Raw genomic sequence first — 18,632 nt, forward strand, 5'->3', positions numbered from 1 at the left:
TGACCCGGGAGATGTAGTCTCTTTCGCCAGGGCGCTATTGCCGAGGGCAACGGTCCCCTCTGGCACGAGTGTTCTACCGTGAGCGGCGGCAGCCTCCGCGGAAGGACTTCGCGGGAGGAGGTTGGCGGGGTTGGCTGGGCGGTGGCAGGGCTTGATGCCTGGGCTCGGGAGAGGAATTGAGGGAAAAGGGGCGCGTTCCGGAGCTGAGTAGGTCGGGCAGCGGGAGGGCCGTTCAGGGGCCTCAAGCCTCAGTTTCCCCGTCTGAGGCGCACTGGAGAGATGGTCCGATGTGGGTCGCTCCAGGACTTGGGGGAACAACCCGCTGGTCTGAAGGGCGCCCCTATTTTCAAAAATTGGTTTATCTTTTAACAGCTTTATTGATAACTCATCTACATGCGGTACAATTCACCCTTTTAAGCTTACAATTCCCGTTATTTTACTAAAAATTTACCAGATGGTGCAAACATCACCACCATCCAGCTTTCGAACTTGTGGGTCACCCCAAGTGTATCTCTCCATCCCCGCTACCACCCGCAGTCCCAGGCAACCACCGATGGGCTTTGCGAGTTTGTGGATTTGCCTTTTCTGGACAGTCCTTGTAACTGGAATAATAGGGTGTGTGGTTTTTTGCATCATCTGGTATTTTCACTTAGTGTGGTGTGTATGACACGTGTGCATGTTGTGTGTATCATTATTTGTTCTTTTTTATTACTGAATGGAGAAGGCAATGGCACCCCACTCCAGTACTAGTGCCTGGAAAATCCCATGGACGGAGGAGCCTGGTAGACTGCAGTCCATGGGGTCGCTAGGAGTCGGACACGACTGTATAACTTTCAAGTAGACAACCTGAGCGACTTCCCTTTCACTTTTCACTTTCATGCATTGGAGAAGGAAATGGCAACCCACTCCAGTGTTCTTGCCTGGAGAATCCCAGGGACGGGGGAGCCTGGTGGGCTGCCGTCTCTGGGGTCGCACAGAGTTGGACACGACTGAAGCGACTTAGCAGCATTACTGAATAGTTCTCATCCATTCACTAGTTAATGGCTATTTGGGTTGTTGCCACTTTTTGTGTATTATGAATAAGAACTGTTACCAACATTTGCATCCATTTCAGTTATCTTGGGCTGCATAGGATTGAAATTGCTGGGTCCTATGGTAACTATGTTTAACTTTTTGAGGACCTACCAGACTGTTTTCCAGGTTGGCAGATGCATCCTTTTACAGTCTCCTCCAAGGGGTATGATGGTTCTATCTAATATCTTCACATCTTCACCAACCACGTGTTCCTTTCTGTACTTTTGATTACAGTCACTCTAGTGGGTGTGAAGTGGGATCTCATAGTGGCTTTGATTTGAATTCCCCTCATGGATGATGTTGAGCATCTTATTACATGCTTATTGGCCATTTGTATATTTTTTTGTGTGAAATATCAGTTCATGTATTTTGCCTATTGGTTTATTTTTAATTGTGAGTTTACAATGTATTTTTACAAAAAATACATGTTTCTAACACAATACTGTAAATCAGCTATACTTCAATAAAAAATTAAAAAATACATATCTATTTTAGTTGTGGTAAAGTGTACATAACATGAAATTTACCCTTTTAAACATTATTAATTTTTTTTAATTCTTTTTTTTTGGCTGATCTGTGGGGCTTGCAGGATATCACTTCCCAGATCAGGGACTGAATCCCACCCCATGGAATCCTAACTACTAGGCCACCAGAGAAATTCTGCCCTCTTTTTTTTTTTTAATAAAAAATTAAAAAAAAATTTTTTTTTTAATTTATTTTAAACCTTTCAGAAGAACTAGATGCCAGAAAACCTGGCCTGGTGGTCAGACTTACCCTCTGACCAGCACGGAATGGCCTGGAGCCTTAACTACAAAAATATTCACAGAGATAGCTGTTGATGTTGTTCCAGTGCTTTCTACTTCCCCTTCACCATGTCCTTGCAGCTAAAATTTAGCCCATTATGCAGGTAGTCCAAATACTGTCATTGTTATCATTTTGTTTAGTTGCTAAGTCGTGTCTGACTCTTTTGCGACCCCACGGACTATAGCCTGTCAGGCTCCTCTGTCCGTAGGATTTCCCAGGCAAGAATACTGGAGTGGGTTGCCATTTCCTTCTCCAAGGGATCTTCCCCACCCAGGGGTTGAACCTGCATCTCCTGCAGTGGTAGGCAGATTCTTTACCACTGAGCCACTTGGGAAGTCCCCCAGTACCATCATGACAGCTATCTAAATTTTACTGTATGCTTATTCCGTGCCCCATACTGAACATAGGATTCCTGCTATTCCCTTTTTACAGATGACCAAACTGAGGCACAGAATGGTTAAGTAACCTGACCGGGGTCGCTCCCACTAGGAATTCACTGACCCCTGTGGTCAGGCCTATGCTGGGCACTCTTTAGTATATGAATTGTTAAGATGGGGATAAGAGAGCAAGCACAATAGAGAAACAGAAATAATAATCCATTCTTGTCCATAATCTTAGGGACTGGGTTAAATGCTTTGCCTAGCACAAAATATTTGAACTCAGCTTTGAAAGGTGTATAAGATGTAGAGTTGCCAAGTTTAACAAATCAGAATACTGGACACCCAGTTGAATTTCAATTTCAGATAAATAATTTTTTAATATGAAGATATTTAGAACACAATGCTTTTTCATATAAAATGTTCAGAACATTAGCTTTTACCATAAAAATATTTGTGTCATACTTAATTTTTAAAAATTATTTGCTGTTTATCTGAAATTCAAATAACTGACTGTCCTCTATTTATTCTGGTAATCCTAATAAAGTAGTTTTCCAAGTGGATAGAGGGGAAAAAGGCTTTTTTGGGTCTCACAGTACTTTTTTGTTTTTTAATAAAAGTAACATATATAGTCTTGGTAGAACATTCAAACAGTATTTTTTTTTTTTTTTTGGCTGCGCTGTTCAGGATGTGGGATTTTAGTTCTCTGATCAAACATTGAACCTGTGCCCTCTGCATTGGAAGCACAAAGTCTTAATCCCTGGACCACCAGACAAGTCCCACCATTCAAACAGTATGGAGCTGAGGCATGGTTTTACATCTCGTCTTTTCTGCCTCACAGACCATTATGCTGGAGATGTCATGCACACAGATTTCCCCCTTCCTTTAATGGCTGCCTAATATTCCACTGTGTGCCTGTGGTTGTCTGGACCTCACTGGGCCTCTGTTTCTGATTAGTACAAATAATGCTACCAAGACATTCCTTGGACATCTCTATGTGACTTTGAGAATGTAATTGTAGGTAAATTCCCAGATGTGGAACTGTGGGGTCTTGGTTCTGTGCATTTCACATTTTCATTGCCATTGCCAAGTTCACTAAAGGGCCTGCAGCAGACACCCACCCATGCCGTATTTTTCCCAAGTCTTTAAAATCTTTTGAAACCTTGGTAAATCTTGCGGTGGATTGTTCCTATTCTTTCGGGGTACATGAGAACTCTGAGAATACAATGAAAACTCAGGCCCTTCTCCCCAGAAAAATGTACGCTAGCACACACACACAACACGTGGCTGGCATTTTGTGCAGGATGGGAGGAGAGGGAAGCCTGTGTCTGTGCAAAAGCCCCAATCCTGCTCCCAGGGCAGAGGTTCTTACACTAAGTAAAATAAGATTTCTGGGGAGCTCATTAAACATATAGATTGAGTTTCAAAAACAGCTTAAAAAAAATAGTACATCCAGTTTTTAAAACTATTTTTATTTATTTAGCCTCACTGTGTGGCATGCAGGATCTTAGTTCCTTGACCAGGGGTTGAACCTGGGCCTCCTGCATTGGGAATGTGGAGTCTTAACCACTGGACTACCAAGGCAGGCTCTCAACAGCTCTTTTTTGGTGGGGGGGGGTTGTCAAATAATCCTTTATTTTTCTTCTCCCTTTGCCGTTCTTAACTAGCAGGGCACTCCACTACACCACTGTTAATACCATCTATGATGTCGTAAGGGTGGCGGCCATCAACATTGCAGCCCACAGACTGGGCGGTCCCCAGGATCTCTTTAATGGTTCCAGAAAGTTCTCTAGCTAGAGACCGATGCCGCATCTGCCAGGCAACGTTGACATCATCTCATCAAAAGTGATGTTTCCACTGTGCTTAATGTTTTTCTGCTTCTTTCTGTCTCTTGGTGGTTCCTTGAGGGCTTTGATGATCAGGGCAGAAGCAGAAGGTACCACCTCAATCTGGGCTTGTCTGTTCTGAATGGTCAGTTTCACTGTAATCCTCAGAGCCTTCCAGCCACCAGTTGCCTTGGCGATGTCATCACCGACCTTTTTTGGAGACAGACCGAGGGGGCCGATCTTGGGGGCCAGGGCAAACATGGCACCGACCTCCCCACCAGCGCACCTCAGGTACACGACTTTAATCTTGTTGGGGTCGAGCTTAGGTGGCATGGTGGAGGCGGCTGGTGTCAGATAAACCCGGATTCGGGACTACTGAAGAAAGTTGCACCTTGGCCTCCTCTGAGCCAAAAGCCGAGAGCTCAACAGCTCTTTTTTTTGAGAGAACTGAGGACACTTGGATAAAGGAGGAAACTGGACTTGGGGTGCGACTGGGGAGTAGGACTGACTTGGAGTTGAAGTGGGGCAGCTGGAGAGACAGTGAGGAACTCTGGGGGTGAGCGAGATCTTTGGAATCGGCCTAAGCTCTGAATTTGGCTCTGCTACTCACTGGCCATACAGGCAAAGCTATGGCTTTTCCAGTAGTCACATACAGATGTGAGAGTTGGACCATAAAGAAGGCTGAGCGCCAAAGAGGTGATGCTTTTGAACTGTGGTGCTAGAGAAGACTCCTGAGAGTCCCTTGGACTGCAAGGAGATCAAATCAGTCAATCCTAAAGGAAGTCAACCCTGAGCATTCATTGGAAGAACTGATGGTGAAACTGTAATACTTTGGCCATCTGATGCGAAGAGCTGACTCATTGGAAAAGACCCTGATGCTGGGAAAGACTGAGGGCAGGAGAAGGGGCGACAGAGGATGAGATGGTTGGATGGCATCATTGATTCAATGGACATGAGTTTGCACAAACTCTGGGAAACAGTGAAGAACAGGGAAGCCTGGCGTGCTGCAGTCCATGGGGTCTCAAAGAATCAGACACGACTTAGCAACTGAGCAACAACAGCAACTCACTGATCAGGATCTAACCTGCTGCGGCCTTCATTTCCTTCCTCTCTTTCTATGAGAGAGGGATGACAATAACCAACTCACAGGGTCAAGTGAGGGTTAAATGACATACAGCAGCTCTGAATGAAGTACTGGGGCTCCTGCTGGGGCCTGAGAATCGCTGACTTTTGTCTTTAATATGTAACATGTGTCACTTAATACCTGGCAATTCAGTGTAATTGCCAGGTAATTCAGTGGTAACATACCAGGTGTCTTATTTGTATATTTTTAATTTATTTTTTGGCTGCCCTGGGTCTTAGTCGCTGCTCCAGGGAGCTCTCTAGTTGCGCAAGAGGGGGCTACTCTTTGTTGCGGTTCATGGGCTTCTCATCGGGGTGGCTTCTCTAGTTGGGGAGCACGCACCCTAGGGCACACAGGCTTCAGAAGCTGTGGTGCTCGGGCTTAGTTACTCTGTGGCTTCTGGAATCTTCCTGGATCAGGGATCGAACCTGTGTCCCCTGCATCGGCAGGCGGATTCTTACCCACTGTACCACCAGGGAAGTCCCAGGTGTGTTATTTTCATGGTGGTCATCGGGCTCGGTGGGGCGGCTCTGGCCAAAGGGCAAAAGGGGATGTGGTCTGTCCCAAGTGGTGGGAGCTGTTGAGAGATTTGAACTGGCAGTATGAACATCAGGTGTTCTGATTCTTACGTTTTTTGTCTTTACTCCCTAGAATGGCTTCGATAAGAAAACCCAGCCGTCCTGTGCGTGACATCTTTGGCGACCTCAGAGATATTTCCTTAGAAGATTCAAAGTTGGGGAACATGTGGAACTCTGATATCAGTAGACGTCTTACCAAAATAGCACCCGGTCCCAGCAGATTTTTAAAAAGAAACCAGACTCTGGGTGGAAAACACTTCCTGCCAAAAGAGAACGCTGTCCTGGGGAGCGAGCCCTGGCACTCTTTAAGTAGACCGTCAACCACTGCCTCCAAGGTCAGGGCCAACGCGGCGCTCACGAAGCTGGCACAGATAGAGACCAAGATCAGGAACCGGAAGGTGCGGGTAGATTCATCAGACGCGGAATCCGAGGACTGGCTCCCTAGCAGAGCTGAAGAAACTCCCCCTAGGAGGACGGCTGACCTTTCTTCACAGAACGCAGGACAACCCTCCCAGGAACAGGCCCTTGAAATTCCTGTCCCTGAGACAGACATGCCGAGTGGGAAGGTCAGTAGGTTTCTAAAGAAGAGAGAAGCACAGGTGGAAAAGATACCCGTGGAAGCCCAGGTTGGGAAGGAGAGGGATGCTCAAAGACCCAGAGAGAAACAGCCTCCTAGAACACTGGATTCGCCAGACAGTGATGAAGAGGAAATGAAAAAGTTGCTGGGGAGCTTGATAGAATCTTCTGGGGAAAAAGAAACAACCGCCAATCAGGGTTTCAGCAAAGCCACTGAGAAAGAACAAACAAAACTAGTCTCGGTAAGGTTTGCATGTATTTATCCATTTTTGTTTTTTATTTGTTTATCTGGCTGCATCGGGTCTCAGGTGTGGCCCGTGGGATCTTCCCTTGTGGCGCAGGGACTCCAGTCCCAGCACACGGCTCTGGAGCTCTTGGGCTCAGTAGGTGGCGACAGAAGTTGCTCTGTGGCATGCGGGATCTTAATTCCCCAACCAGGGATCGAACCTGCATCCATCCCCTGCATCGCAAGGTGGATTCTTAACCACTGGACCACCAGGGACATCCCTGCATTTTGCACTTATTTATTTTGTACTTGTTTGTATTAATACTTTGCATTTGTACCTTTATGTCATAGCACTAGAGTCTTGAGGAGCGCCATCACCCGCAAGCTGCTTGCGAGAGTGCTGGATGAGGAAGAGTTGGGTTTCAGCCAACCCCGGGGCCCGACTCCTGGCCTGCTCTGTAAGGGATCGGGTTTCCGACACGTCAGGTGGTTTGCACCATGCGCGCTGGTGACTGTATGCCCCGCAGGATGGCACTTTGTATGACTGAGGCAGCCCCGGCCGTGACCGCTGCCACCGGTGACCCACGCCCGCTTGCTGGTTGGACCACATGGGAATCACTAACTGGGGAAGGCTCCATTTCCATTTTTTTTTAAATTGAGGTGAAATTCCTGTAACCTAAAATTCCTAATTAACCTATTAAAAATGAACAATTCAGTGGCATTTAGTACATTCACAATGTTGTATAACTGCCATCTGTCTCCTTCCAAAACATTTCCATCCTCCCAGAAGTAAAGCGTTACTGATTACTCTCAGTCTTCCTTCTTGGCTCAGTGGTAGAGAATCTGCCTGCAATGCAGGAGTCACAGGAGGTGCAGGTTTGATCCCTGGGTTGGGAAAATCCGCTGGAGGAGGGCATGGCAACCCACTCCAGTATTCTTGCCTGGAGAATGTTGTGGACAGAGGAGCCTGGTGGGCTACAGTCCAGAGGGTCACAAAGAGTTGACGTGACTGAAGTGGTTTAGCACGGACACGTGCACCAAATAATCACTCCCTGTTTCCCTGTCCTCCAAACCCTAATAATCACTAATCTGCTTTCTGTCTCCGTGGGTTTGCCTGTTCTGGACATTTCTCCAGTGGAATCATACAACCTGTGACCTTTTGTGTCCAGTCTCTTTCCCTTAGCATGATGCTTTCGGGGTTCACTCACATTGTAGCATACATCAATGCTCCATTCCTTTTTATGGCTGAGGAATATTCCATTGCGTGGATGGACCACATTGTGTCTATCCACTCATCCACTGATGGACGTCTGGGATGTTTCCACCTTTTGGCAATTATGAATAGTGTTACAAGTATCTGTTTGAGTCCCTGTTTTCAATTCTTTGGGTTTTTCCTAGGAGCAGAACTGTTGTGTCCTGTAGTAAGTCTGTGTGTAACTAACGGAGGAACAGACAAACTGATTCCCACAGTGGCCGCACTGCTTTGCACGAGGGTCCCAATTCCTCCACATCTTCACCAACACTCGTTATTAAGGGAAATTACAGTAGAGGTGCTTTGGCCAATTTTGCTTAGTCGCTCTTGTGACTAACTTTGTCTGACTCTTTGCAACCCTTCTGGACTGTAGCCCACCAGGCCACTCTGTCCATGGGATTTCCCAGGCAAGAATACTGGAGTGGGTCGCCATTTCTTTCTCCAACCATGCAGGCACTGTGGGTTCAATCCCTGTGTCAGGAAGATCCCCTGGAGAAGGAAATCGCAACCCACTCCAGCATTCTTGCCTGGGAAATCCCATGGACTGAGGAGGCCAGCAGGCTACAGTCCCTGGGCTTGCAAAGAGTCAGGCACGATTTGAAAGCCAAGCAATATTTCTGAGTATTTCTTATTTATTTATGAGGGGAGAAGAGAGAAAGGGGCTGAGAACGGTAACAGTCATCATGAGGCCTCACACTGTCCACCAACCCCAATGTCGCTTGATCAGGACTTAGCATGTTTGGTTAATTTCCCTTCTTTTGTTTCTGCCCACGTAGGGTCAAATCCCAACTCCACCGAGAGCCCTTTCACGGCCCAGTAAGGATCTTCCCAGCTCAAAGCCATTCGCCACTTCATGGCCGTCAACCTCACGGTCAGCAGACGGGTCCCTTCACGGTGCCGGCTTGAGAGCTCGCTCCCCACAGACGCCTGCCTCCCGCACCGTGTCGCATTCCATCCCTGGTGCCTTTGCGAAGTCAGCGCCCTCGACCGCGGGGGCCGAAGAGCTCTCATCCTCCCTGAGAAGGAGCGAGCCTGGGCCCCAGGAGGAGCCTCCCTCGGAAGCCGCCGATGACAGTCTGAACGGTACCTTCGTCCCTGTGCAAAGCTGCCACCTGGGCAGGGAGGGCGAGACCACCTTTAGGGTCCCCAGCGTGGTGGTCACAGGGTGTTATCACGAGGGGTGCAAGGCACCCTCGGCTTTTCCACACCCTTTCCTAGTTGAGGGGCCAAGTCAGATTTCTTTTTCCCCTTGGGGCCTGTGGGCTCTTAGTTCCCTGACCCCTGCATCTCTGTGTCTGAAATGCAGTCTTAACCACTGGACCACCAGGGAAGTCCCTGTTCTCTCTTTAAAGTCTTCATCTAGTGACCCTGCCCAGTGACAGAGCAAAGGCAAACCCTTCTCGAGCTTCATATGAGAGAAAGTTTTCCTTGTTGTGAAAGAGAAGTGTATTTCCTTTCCTTTTTAATTGCAGAAAATGAAACCAACCTCTAAGCAGTCACAGACATTTTTATTATTTCACCATCATTCAACATGATTTTTTATGTACTTATTTATTTTTTATTTTTGGCTGTGTTGGGTCTTTGTAGCAGTGGCCAGGGTCTTAGTTCCTTGACCGGGAATCGAACCTGCATCCCCTGCACTGGAAGCCAGGGTGGATTCTTTTTTTTTTTTTCTTCTCTTTATTGAACTCCCCAGATCTTTTCTTTTTAAAATTTTTATTTGCTATTGGGGTATAGCCGCGAAGGTGGATTTTTAACCACTGGACCACCAGGGAAGTCCCCAGCATGAGTTTTAATATCGTATGTATTTAAGAAAAGAGCAGAAAAAGAAAACATGGATTTCTCCCCTCTGCAGTTGCCTTGCCATCAAAACCCAGTTAAATAACTGGGTTGAGTACCTGCTGTTTGCCAGCAGGTGCCAGGCGCGATGGTGTCAGGAGCAGGTTGAGAAACAGGCAAACCTGCCCTGCCCCGGCCCCAGTTCCCAGGTGCTAGGATGATCTTTAGCCAGTGAATCAGTGGTCAGGGAGGAAAAATAGTTTTTCCCATGTGTCTTTTTAACTTCTCGGCTGGGGCTCTGTAACCAAAGACAGGTTAACAGGAGAAAAGCATTCTGAGATTCAATAAAGATTTCATATAAGTTTTATGTGACCCAGGAGCCTTCATAAGGAAATGAAAACGTAAAGGAACGGTCATGCCTCCTGCTAGGTGTGATGAGCAGCGGAGAGTCCTGGGAGAATGAGATAGAAAAAGGATAGGAGTAGATGAGGGGAGACGGAGCGAAACCTGCTGGTGGGGGGTGGCTCAGTTCCCCCCATCCTGGGCATAAGGATGCTCCTTTCCCCCAGGTAAAGGGAAGGTGAGTCTTACCTGAGGGTCTTACAACCTGCTTTGGAGGAGGTCAGGGAGTCCTTGCAGCCCCTTCTGTGTCTCAGATTCCTGCAGCTCAAAATATTCAAGATGCGGACTTCCCTGGTGGTCCAGTGGTTAAGACTCTGCACTTTCACTTCAAGGTCACAGGTTCAGTCCCTGGTCAGGGAACTAAGATCCCACAGGCTGAGTAGTGTGATCCTACCCCCGAAAAAAACTCCAAGATGCTAAGGCACCATGATGTAGGGGCAGGGAGGGGAAGCACAGCCGACCAAAGTCCCCTCCCTGTGCAGGGGGATGGGCCTGAGGGTGCGCGAAAGCCCCCTTGGAGTCCCCTCGGGGGTCACCACGCATGCCACGTGGCACGTCACTGCTTTTGGCTCGGATCTTCAGGCCCGAGGAAATGGTGATGGGTGTCCTAGCCAGCCTGGTGGGCGTGGATGAGACGGTGGGCGTACCTGCACCGGAAGCCTGTGAGGGTCAGGGTTGGCCGACATGACAGCCAACAGGGACGCCAGACCTGGGTTCTGGCCCTCCCTGACTGCCCCTCCAGGCTGCGCCTCAGCCCCTGCTGCTGGCCGGGAGGGGCCCCCTCTGTGTCCAGACCCCACCTTCCCCTCCAGATGCAGCTTCAAGAGAGGAAGGCAGCAAGGAGTGGCGAAGACAAGTCTGAGTTTGTGGGGTCCAGCCCATCTGGGGTGGGGGCTTTCCTGGTGGCTCAGACAGTAAAGAACCTGCCTGTGATGCGGGAGACCCAGGTTTGATCCCTGGGTCGGGAAGATCCCCTGGAGAAGGAATGGCAACCCGCTGTAGTATTCTTGCCAGAATTCCATGGACAGAGGAGCCGGGCGGGCTACAGTCCACGGTGTCGCCAAGAGTCGGATAAGACTGAGCGACTAACAAGCACACTGCCTGGGGTGGACACGCTTGCCCCGCCGCCTTCTGGCCACGCGGCCTCGGGCCCTGTGTCTGGTTTCCTCACCTGTAGCGTGGGGCAGGGCTATGACAGCGAGCTAGCGCACGTGGAGGGCCGCCTGCACGGTGGGCCTGTGAGAGGCAGGGTTGGCCGACGTGACAATAACATTACTAGTCCGCGGTCTCCTGCGGTGCCTTGGCCCAAGCCAGCCGTGATGGCTTATTCAGAGGCTTGTCCGTGAACGTATCCCAGGACCTGTATGCCACAGGCATGCTGGCAACTGGCAGTGCCGGAGGAGTTCAGAGGCGGGGTGAGCCCTTAGCACTGAACTGCTGAGCTAGGTTTTCATTTCCGTCTTACGTTGCTGGGCAGCCTGGCGTTGGGGATTGCACTCAGCTAGCCTTTCCAGGAGAAGGCAATGGCACCCCACTCCAGTACTCTTGCCTGGAAAATCCCATGGACGGAGGAGCCTGTGGCCTGCAGTCCATGGGGTCGCTAAGAGTCGGACAGTACTGAGCGACTTCACTTTCACTTTTCACTTTCATGCATTGGAGAAGGAAATGGCAACCCACTCCAGTGTTCTTGCCTGGAGAATCCCAGGAACGGGGGAGCCTGGTGGGCTGCTGTCTCTGGGGTCGCACAAAGTCAGACACGACCGAAGCGACTTAGAAGCAGCAGCCTTTCCAGGAGGAGTGAGCCGCTTGGTCTTCCATCTCCCATTCACCCCCAGCTCTGTGCCTCCCGCGTGGTGGGCACTGCTCCAGCTGTCCCCGCTGACTGCCCCCTGTCTGTTCCTGGAATTGCAGGCTGCATCCTGCCTCCTCTGGGAGGCTCATCCCTCCAGCCAGCCAGGCTGCTCGGCGCCCCCCATGGAAGCCCCTAAGACACCTTGGAGGCCCCGCCAAGTGTCCACCCGACTCAGCCGGGGTTGCATGCACCTGCTGGGGTTTTGAGGCCCTGCAGGGTGGACACCCCCGTCCCCCTCGCATCACACACACCCAGCCTCTGTGCTTGTCATGAAGTGAGCCATGTGGTGGAGTTGCTCCTGACCCTGGCTGCCCGTCAGCCTTCCTCCTCCCGGGGAAGAGCAGGCCCACATGTTGACGGGGCAAAACCTGCTGGGGCACTGGAACTACGTGGAGCCTTCCTCTTCTAGTAACCTGCACCCATGGCATTCAGGCGTTGGCAGCTGGCTAGCTGGCACCACAAAGTGGAAGTTCACCTGAGCTTGAAACGAATGTGTTAGTCACTCACTCGTGTCCAGTTCTTTGCGACCCCATGGACTGTAGCCCACCGGGCTCCTCTGTCCGTGGAATTCTCTAGGCAAGAATACCGAGTGGGTTGCCATGCCCTCCTCCAGGGGATCTTCCCAACCCAGGGATTGAACCTGGGTCTCCTGTATTGCCGACAGATTCCTTACTGTCTGGGAAAGACCCCCTGTGCCCTTAACTTGCTTTAAATGAGAACCTAGGATGAGGTGCCCTCTCCCAGTGGAGGGCCTGCCCCTCCTACCTCAAGCACGCTTACCACTGCGCTTCCCTCTTTGCACTGTGAGCTGCTCTGTGGAGGCCAGGGGCTGGGAAGCTTCTGGCCTGTTTTTCTTTTTTTCCTTGCTTCTCTATTTTTCAGATCTTCCTGAAGAAGGAAATGGCAACCCATTCCAGTATTCTTGCCTGGAGAATCCCATGGATAGAGGAGCCTGATGGGCTATAGTCCTTGGGGGTCAAAAGAGTCAGACACAACTGAGCAGCTAAACCACCCCCACCACTACGTTTTGGATCTTAGTTCCCTGACCAGGGATTGAACCTGGGTCCTTGGCAGTAAGAGCATGGAGTCCTAACAACTAGACCATCAGGGAATCCTCCCGTTGTCTGTTTTTAAATATGTATTTATTTGACTGCCTCAGATTTTAGCTGCCACGTGCGGGATCTTCGTTGTAGGGCAGAGGCTCAGTAGTTGCAGTGCCTGGGCTTAGTTGCCCCACGCCATGTGGATCTCAGTTCCCTGACCAGGGATCGAACCTGCATCCCCTGCATTGCAAGGTGGATTCTTAACCACTGGACCGCCAGGGAAGCCCTTCCCATTGTCTGTTTTTATAAGTAAAGTTGTACTGGGACACAGCCACACTCATTTGTTTATACACAGTCCTTGGTGGCTTTCCCATCATCACAAGGGCAGAGTTGAACAATGGTGAGAGAGACAGACTAGCCTGAAAAAGCCCAGACTATTAATACTTACTACCTCGCCCTTTAAAGAAAAAGTGCTCAGATGCCTGGGCTAGCTTTCTGAGGGCACTTTTGCATCTTCTCATCCCTAGCTCTTAGCCCAGTTCCTTCAACAGGATGTCAATACCTGTGGAGTAAATGAGTAAATATTGCCGTTACATTTTTAATTACAGATTTTAGAATAAACATTTTATCCCTGGATGACCTGGCTCCAGTTGTCAGTGAGAAATCAGACTTGGAATGGGAAGTAAGTACAGTGAACCGATTTTTTGTTTCTTTTTTTAAAAAAAGATTTATTTAATTAATCTGGCTCGCCGGGTCTCAGTTGCAGCATGCGGGATGTTCTGTCTTCATTGTGGGAATCTTTGGTTGCAGCATGTGAGATCTTAGTCTGCCGACCAGGGATTGAACCCGGGCCCCCTGAATTGGGAGCTTGGAGTCTTAGTCACTGGACCATCAGGGGAGTCCCTGAACTGATTTTTCACTTTCGATCTTTATGTAGAATGTTTTGCAGCCATGGTGCTTCATTTAGGTCAGTGATGCTCACCTGGGAGCACTTGGCAATGTCTGGCAATATTGTGGTCATAACTGTGGTGTTGGAAGGCGATGGCACCCCACTCCAGTGCTCTTGCCTGGAAAATCCCATGGACGGAGGAGCCTGGTGGGCTGCAGTCCATGGAGTCGCTGGGAGTCGGACGCGACTGAGCGACTTCACTTTCACTTTTCACTTTCATGCGTTGGAGAAGGAAATGGCAACCCACTCCAGTGTTCTTGCCTGGAGAATCCCAGGGACGGCGGGGCCTGGTGGGCTGCCGTCTGTGGGGTCGCACAGAGTCGGACACGACTGAAGCGACTTAGCAGCAGCAGCAGCAGGAACTGTGGTGCAGGGTGCTCCTGGCATCAAGTAGGCAGTGGCCCAGAGGGCGCTCAGTGGCCCAGAGTGCACAGGGTGGCCCCCACTGCAGGGAATATTTGTGTCTTGAATGGCAACGTGTCAATGTGCAGCGACCCTGATTTAAGATGATAAGAGAGGAGTTGTTTAATGTATCAGACGATTAGAGCAGGTCCCACCTCAACCTCTGCACAGCAATTCCTGCGCTGACCTGTCTTTACTCCAGCGCCCTGTGGTGATTGTTGCTGTATTAGTAACCACCTCACCATCAGCGCCGTGCAGCATTCAGGATTGCCATGCAGGATCACCAGGGTTCCCCCACCAGGGTTCCCAGACCAGGGTTCGAAACAGTGTCCCTTCCAACAGAAGCGCAGATTCTTAACCACTGGAACGTCAGGGAAGTCCCAGCACAGGTTTTAATAAAACCAAAATGACACAACATATTTCACCCACCTGCTGCTAACACATGCTCACACCATCAGTGTTAAGTGCAGCAGCTTCATGCCGAAGGGTTTCAAGAATTCTGCTCCCAATACTTGGCCTGCCCAAATCTAGAAAGGACCATGTAGACCCTCACCTGCCGGGTCCCTGGGGCGCCCTCACTTCTAATGCAGTGGTATTTTGATCGTGTATTTTGATTGTGTTGCTCATTTAAAAATACTTTCCAGTTACCTCTGCCATCCTTCATTTTAGAAAGAAGGTCAGGGGGGCAAGGCATCCAGCAGAAGGCCCTGGGCAGGGGATCCCCCCTCTGAGAGCGAGATCTCCGAGCGCCTAAGTGAGCCATCGGCCTCGTCCCCTGAGCCCCAGGGCATTTGTTGCCTGGGGCCAACGTCTCCAGAACCTATAGCCAGCACGATGAACTCGACTTACTCAGAAGATTTTGAAAAATCCCCCAGTCCCACAGCATCTGAGTCAACAGCCCGTTCAGAGGAGTCTCCCAACAGGACGCTGGCCAGTCGGTCTGAATTTTCTGCAAGTCTGAAGTCAGACCTCCCTCCCTCAAGTCCCAAGTCCCGGAAGAAGCAGGCCAGGGGTGGACACCCAAGAGTCGTGGTAAAGGAGATGGCTGTGCAGACGCCCGATCCTGCCTTCACCTACCAGTGGGCTAAGGGTAAGGATGTGGCCCGAGGGTCGGAGGAGGGAGGGGGAGGCCTGCGGCGGGAATCGGCAGGAGCCCCGGACCAGGAGGCCTGGGCTGTCATCAGCCAGCTGGTGGGACCTCAGGCCCCTGCTTCCTCTTACACAGAAAAGGGGAGCTCCCTGGGTATTCCCCACTGTCTCCCAAGCTTCAAAACGCTGAAAGGTTTCAAACTAAAAACTAAAGCAGTGGTTGTCAGCGGGGCTGATCCTGGCCCCAGGGGACATCAGCCAGGGTGGGTGACTGACTCTCTAGGTGGAGGTGGGTTGCTGCTCAGCACCCTGCAGTGGCCAGGAAGGCCCCCCCAGAGAGCAACCCCGCCCAAAACGTCAGGTGTGACAGGGATCGCTTTCCAGGACAGCGCATCCTCAGATGCTTTGGGGTCCTTGAGCATGGCGGCTCCAAGAGCTGCTGCGTCGCCGGTCCAGCTGGTGGTCTGAACTCGCCGTGTGTGTTTGGTGGATTCCCTTCTGGCGTGCAGCAGGCACGGCTCATCATTTCTCTTGTTCTCAGCATTGGCCCATGTGGACGGAAAGGTCTCTTTCTTTTAGTGATTCCCCTTCTTTGTTTTGGGGCTTCCCCAGTGGCTCGGAGGTAAAGAATGCAGGAGACACAGGAGATGTAGGTTTGATTCCTGGGTCGGGAAGATCCCCTGGAGGAGGGCATGACAACCCCTTCCAGTATACTCGTGGAGAATCCCATTGACAGAGGAGCCTGGCAGGCTACAGTCCATGGGGTTGCAGAGAGTCGGACGTGACTGAAGCAACTGCATGCACACACGCGCTGCTCCTTTTTCTCGTCAAGACCAGGGCTCCCCAACCTCCAGGCCACAGACCACGATGGGTCTGTGGTCTGTTCAGAACCTGGTTGTACAGCAGGAGGTGAGCAGGTGAGCGAAGCATCTTCTGTATTTACAGCTGCTCCCCATCACTCGCATTACCGCCTGAGCTCCGCCTCCTGTCCGATCAGCGGCAGCATAACAAACATAATGCGCTTGCTGCCGCTGCTAAGTCGCATCCAACTCTGTGTGACCCCATAGACAGCAGCCCACCAGGCTCCCCCATCCCTGGGATTCTCCAGGCAAGAACACTGGAGTGGGTTGCCATTTCGTTCTCCAATGCATGCAAAGTGAAAAGTGAAAGTGAAGTCGCTCAGTCCTGTCCGACTCTTAGCAACCCCATGGACTGCAGCCCACCAGGCTCCTCCGTCCATGGGATTTTCCAGGCAAGAGTACTGGAAAGAAGTTCAGAGTACTGGAAGTACAGGAGAAGGCAAAGGTGCCATTGCCTTCTCCGCTTGAGTCATCCCCAAACTGTCCCCCCACATCACCACCCCCACCCCAGTTGGTGGAAAAATTGTCTTCTGCAAGACCAGCCCCTGATGCCAGAAAGGTTGGGGACCACTCATCTAGACAACACCCACGATGCAGACAGAGCTTGTTCCTGGGCTGTGCGCTGGGGTGCGATTCCTGCTTTCTAAAATTTACTTATCTTGGTGCGCTGGGTCTTTGTTGCAGTGCATGGGCTCTTCATTGAGGCAGGTGGGTTTTTCTCTAGTTGTAGCACTCAGGCTTAGTTGCCCCATGGCACATGGGAACTTAGTTCCCGGACCAAGGATTGAACCTGCCTTGGAAGGTGGATTCTTAACCACTGGGCCATCAGGGAAATCCCTGCGGTTCTTGCTTGATCTGCTCCTTTGGATCTGGGGCTTCGTGATACTTCTGTCCAGACCTCGCACCTGGCCACGGGGTGTGACTGCTGTGTTTCGCAGGGAGGCAGGTCAGTCAGATGGGCCCAGCTGAATCACTGGAAGGTGTTCAAGAGGATTTTCAACCCTGGCTCTGTGACTCAGAAACCTGAGTCCCTGCCCATGTCTTCCTGCTCCCTTTCTTGCAACAGAGCCTTTGGGCAGCAAATGGGCACATGTCTGTTTCCTTCTTTGCAATTTAGAGATGCTTTTGTAAAACATCAGTGGTGCTGATTTCCTAGATTAGGCCTGACATTGAAAGGAGGGAGGAAAAAGGCAGCCTAAATAAATCAGCCTGTTAAGAGTCCAGGGAACATCTGAAGCTCACAAATGGCTGTCAGAGGAGGGCCCATCCAGGGAAGGGCAGCTGCCCTGAGCTGAGTGACTGCTTCAGCCAGCTCACCTGACCTGTGTATTGAACAAGGAGAACCTACCAGAAAGATGGAGGCAGGTTTGGGGAAACTTTACGAAGTGGAAAGATTAAAAAAAGCAAGGAGAGTGGCCATCACATTCAGAAAGAGAAAAAGACAGACTCACATAGCCTATTTCAGCATCTTACCTGTTGATGAGAAACTCATTGCTCTGGACTCTGCCCACTCCCCTCTCCCCCTGTGTGTCTGGAGCAGCGGCCGGCGTGGCGGCCATCGGACCAGCCCTGGGAGGTGCCTATGTGGACCCAGCACCCATCGCCAGCCATGTCATCAGTGCAGACGCCATAGAAGGTAACAGCCCAGCCCACCTTGTGGGTCCCTTTAGGTGAAGCGGACACATTTTACCTGCAGTTTCACGTCCACCCTTGGAGGCGTAGGGCCACTCCTAGGTGCTGGGTTTGGAGAATCTGTTGGTGGGACGGTCACAGCCACAGGTAACTGCCACAATTTCTGGGCTCCCAGATGACAGACTGGGTGTCCCAGAACCTTGTCTGTCTTGCAATAGGACACCCATGTTGGAGAAAACAGGAAGGTTGGCAGGTACATACTGCAAGCCTCCTGCCCTGACGGGGCCATCTTTGTGTGTTCCCTCTGAGACCGTCTCTCCAGATTTCATAGCTGCTTTCCTCCAGCAGGCGCTCAGCCAGTGCTGAGTGGCCAGTCCCGTGGACACGGCCCTTGCCTTCTTGCTGAGTGTGGAGGGGTCACGGGGCCTTGGGAAGGCCCCGCCAAGCCTGGGGTGAGAGGAAGGTGCCAGTGAAGAGGTGATGGTCACTGTAGGAAACCCAGTCTGTGCAAGGTCCCCATGGGGCCACTGATGGCTCACACGACAGAAGCCAGGGGGCGTCTGGAACCTGTTCTTTTTCTTACCGCTTCAATTTTCTTACCATTTTTAGAAGATGAAGATGTTAAAATGTACTGGTTATAAGTAAAATGTTTATATCTTAAAAAAAAAACACCCTCATCCTTTTTTTAAACATAAAATTGACCTCAGTGACTTTTCCATGAGTATAGTCTTAGTAATGATCTTTTTTATTTTAGTAATGATCATTTTTAACCATCGCAGTTATTTTTA

At 50.5% G+C, this 18,632-nt stretch overlaps 1 protein-coding gene and 1 pseudogene across 1 annotated transcript in view; one reads left to right on the forward strand and one right to left on the reverse strand.

The window, feature by feature from the left end:
* Positions 1-2: 2 nt before the first annotated feature.
* The window catches only part of C9H19orf44 (chromosome 9 C19orf44 homolog), a 23,065-nt gene continuing 4,435 nt past the window's right edge, over positions 3-18,632 (forward strand). The window contains exons 1-6 of the mRNA XM_025293768.3: positions 3-120; positions 5,856-6,600; positions 8,613-8,919; positions 13,521-13,594; positions 14,933-15,353; positions 17,753-17,848. Of these exons, the coding sequence (XP_025149553.2) occupies positions 5,857-6,600; positions 8,613-8,919; positions 13,521-13,594; positions 14,933-15,353; positions 17,753-17,848 (1,642 nt within the window). The 5' untranslated portion in view covers positions 3-120; position 5,856. The remainder of the gene's footprint in view (positions 121-5,855; positions 6,601-8,612; positions 8,920-13,520; positions 13,595-14,932; positions 15,354-17,752; positions 17,849-18,632) is intronic.
* LOC102411940 lies at positions 3,915-4,429 on the reverse strand (annotated as a pseudogene).

This window comes from Bubalus bubalis, chromosome 9 (assembly GCF_019923935.1).
Source record: "Bubalus bubalis isolate 160015118507 breed Murrah chromosome 9, NDDB_SH_1, whole genome shotgun sequence".
Lineage (NCBI taxonomy): Eukaryota > Metazoa > Chordata > Mammalia > Artiodactyla > Bovidae > Bubalus > Bubalus bubalis.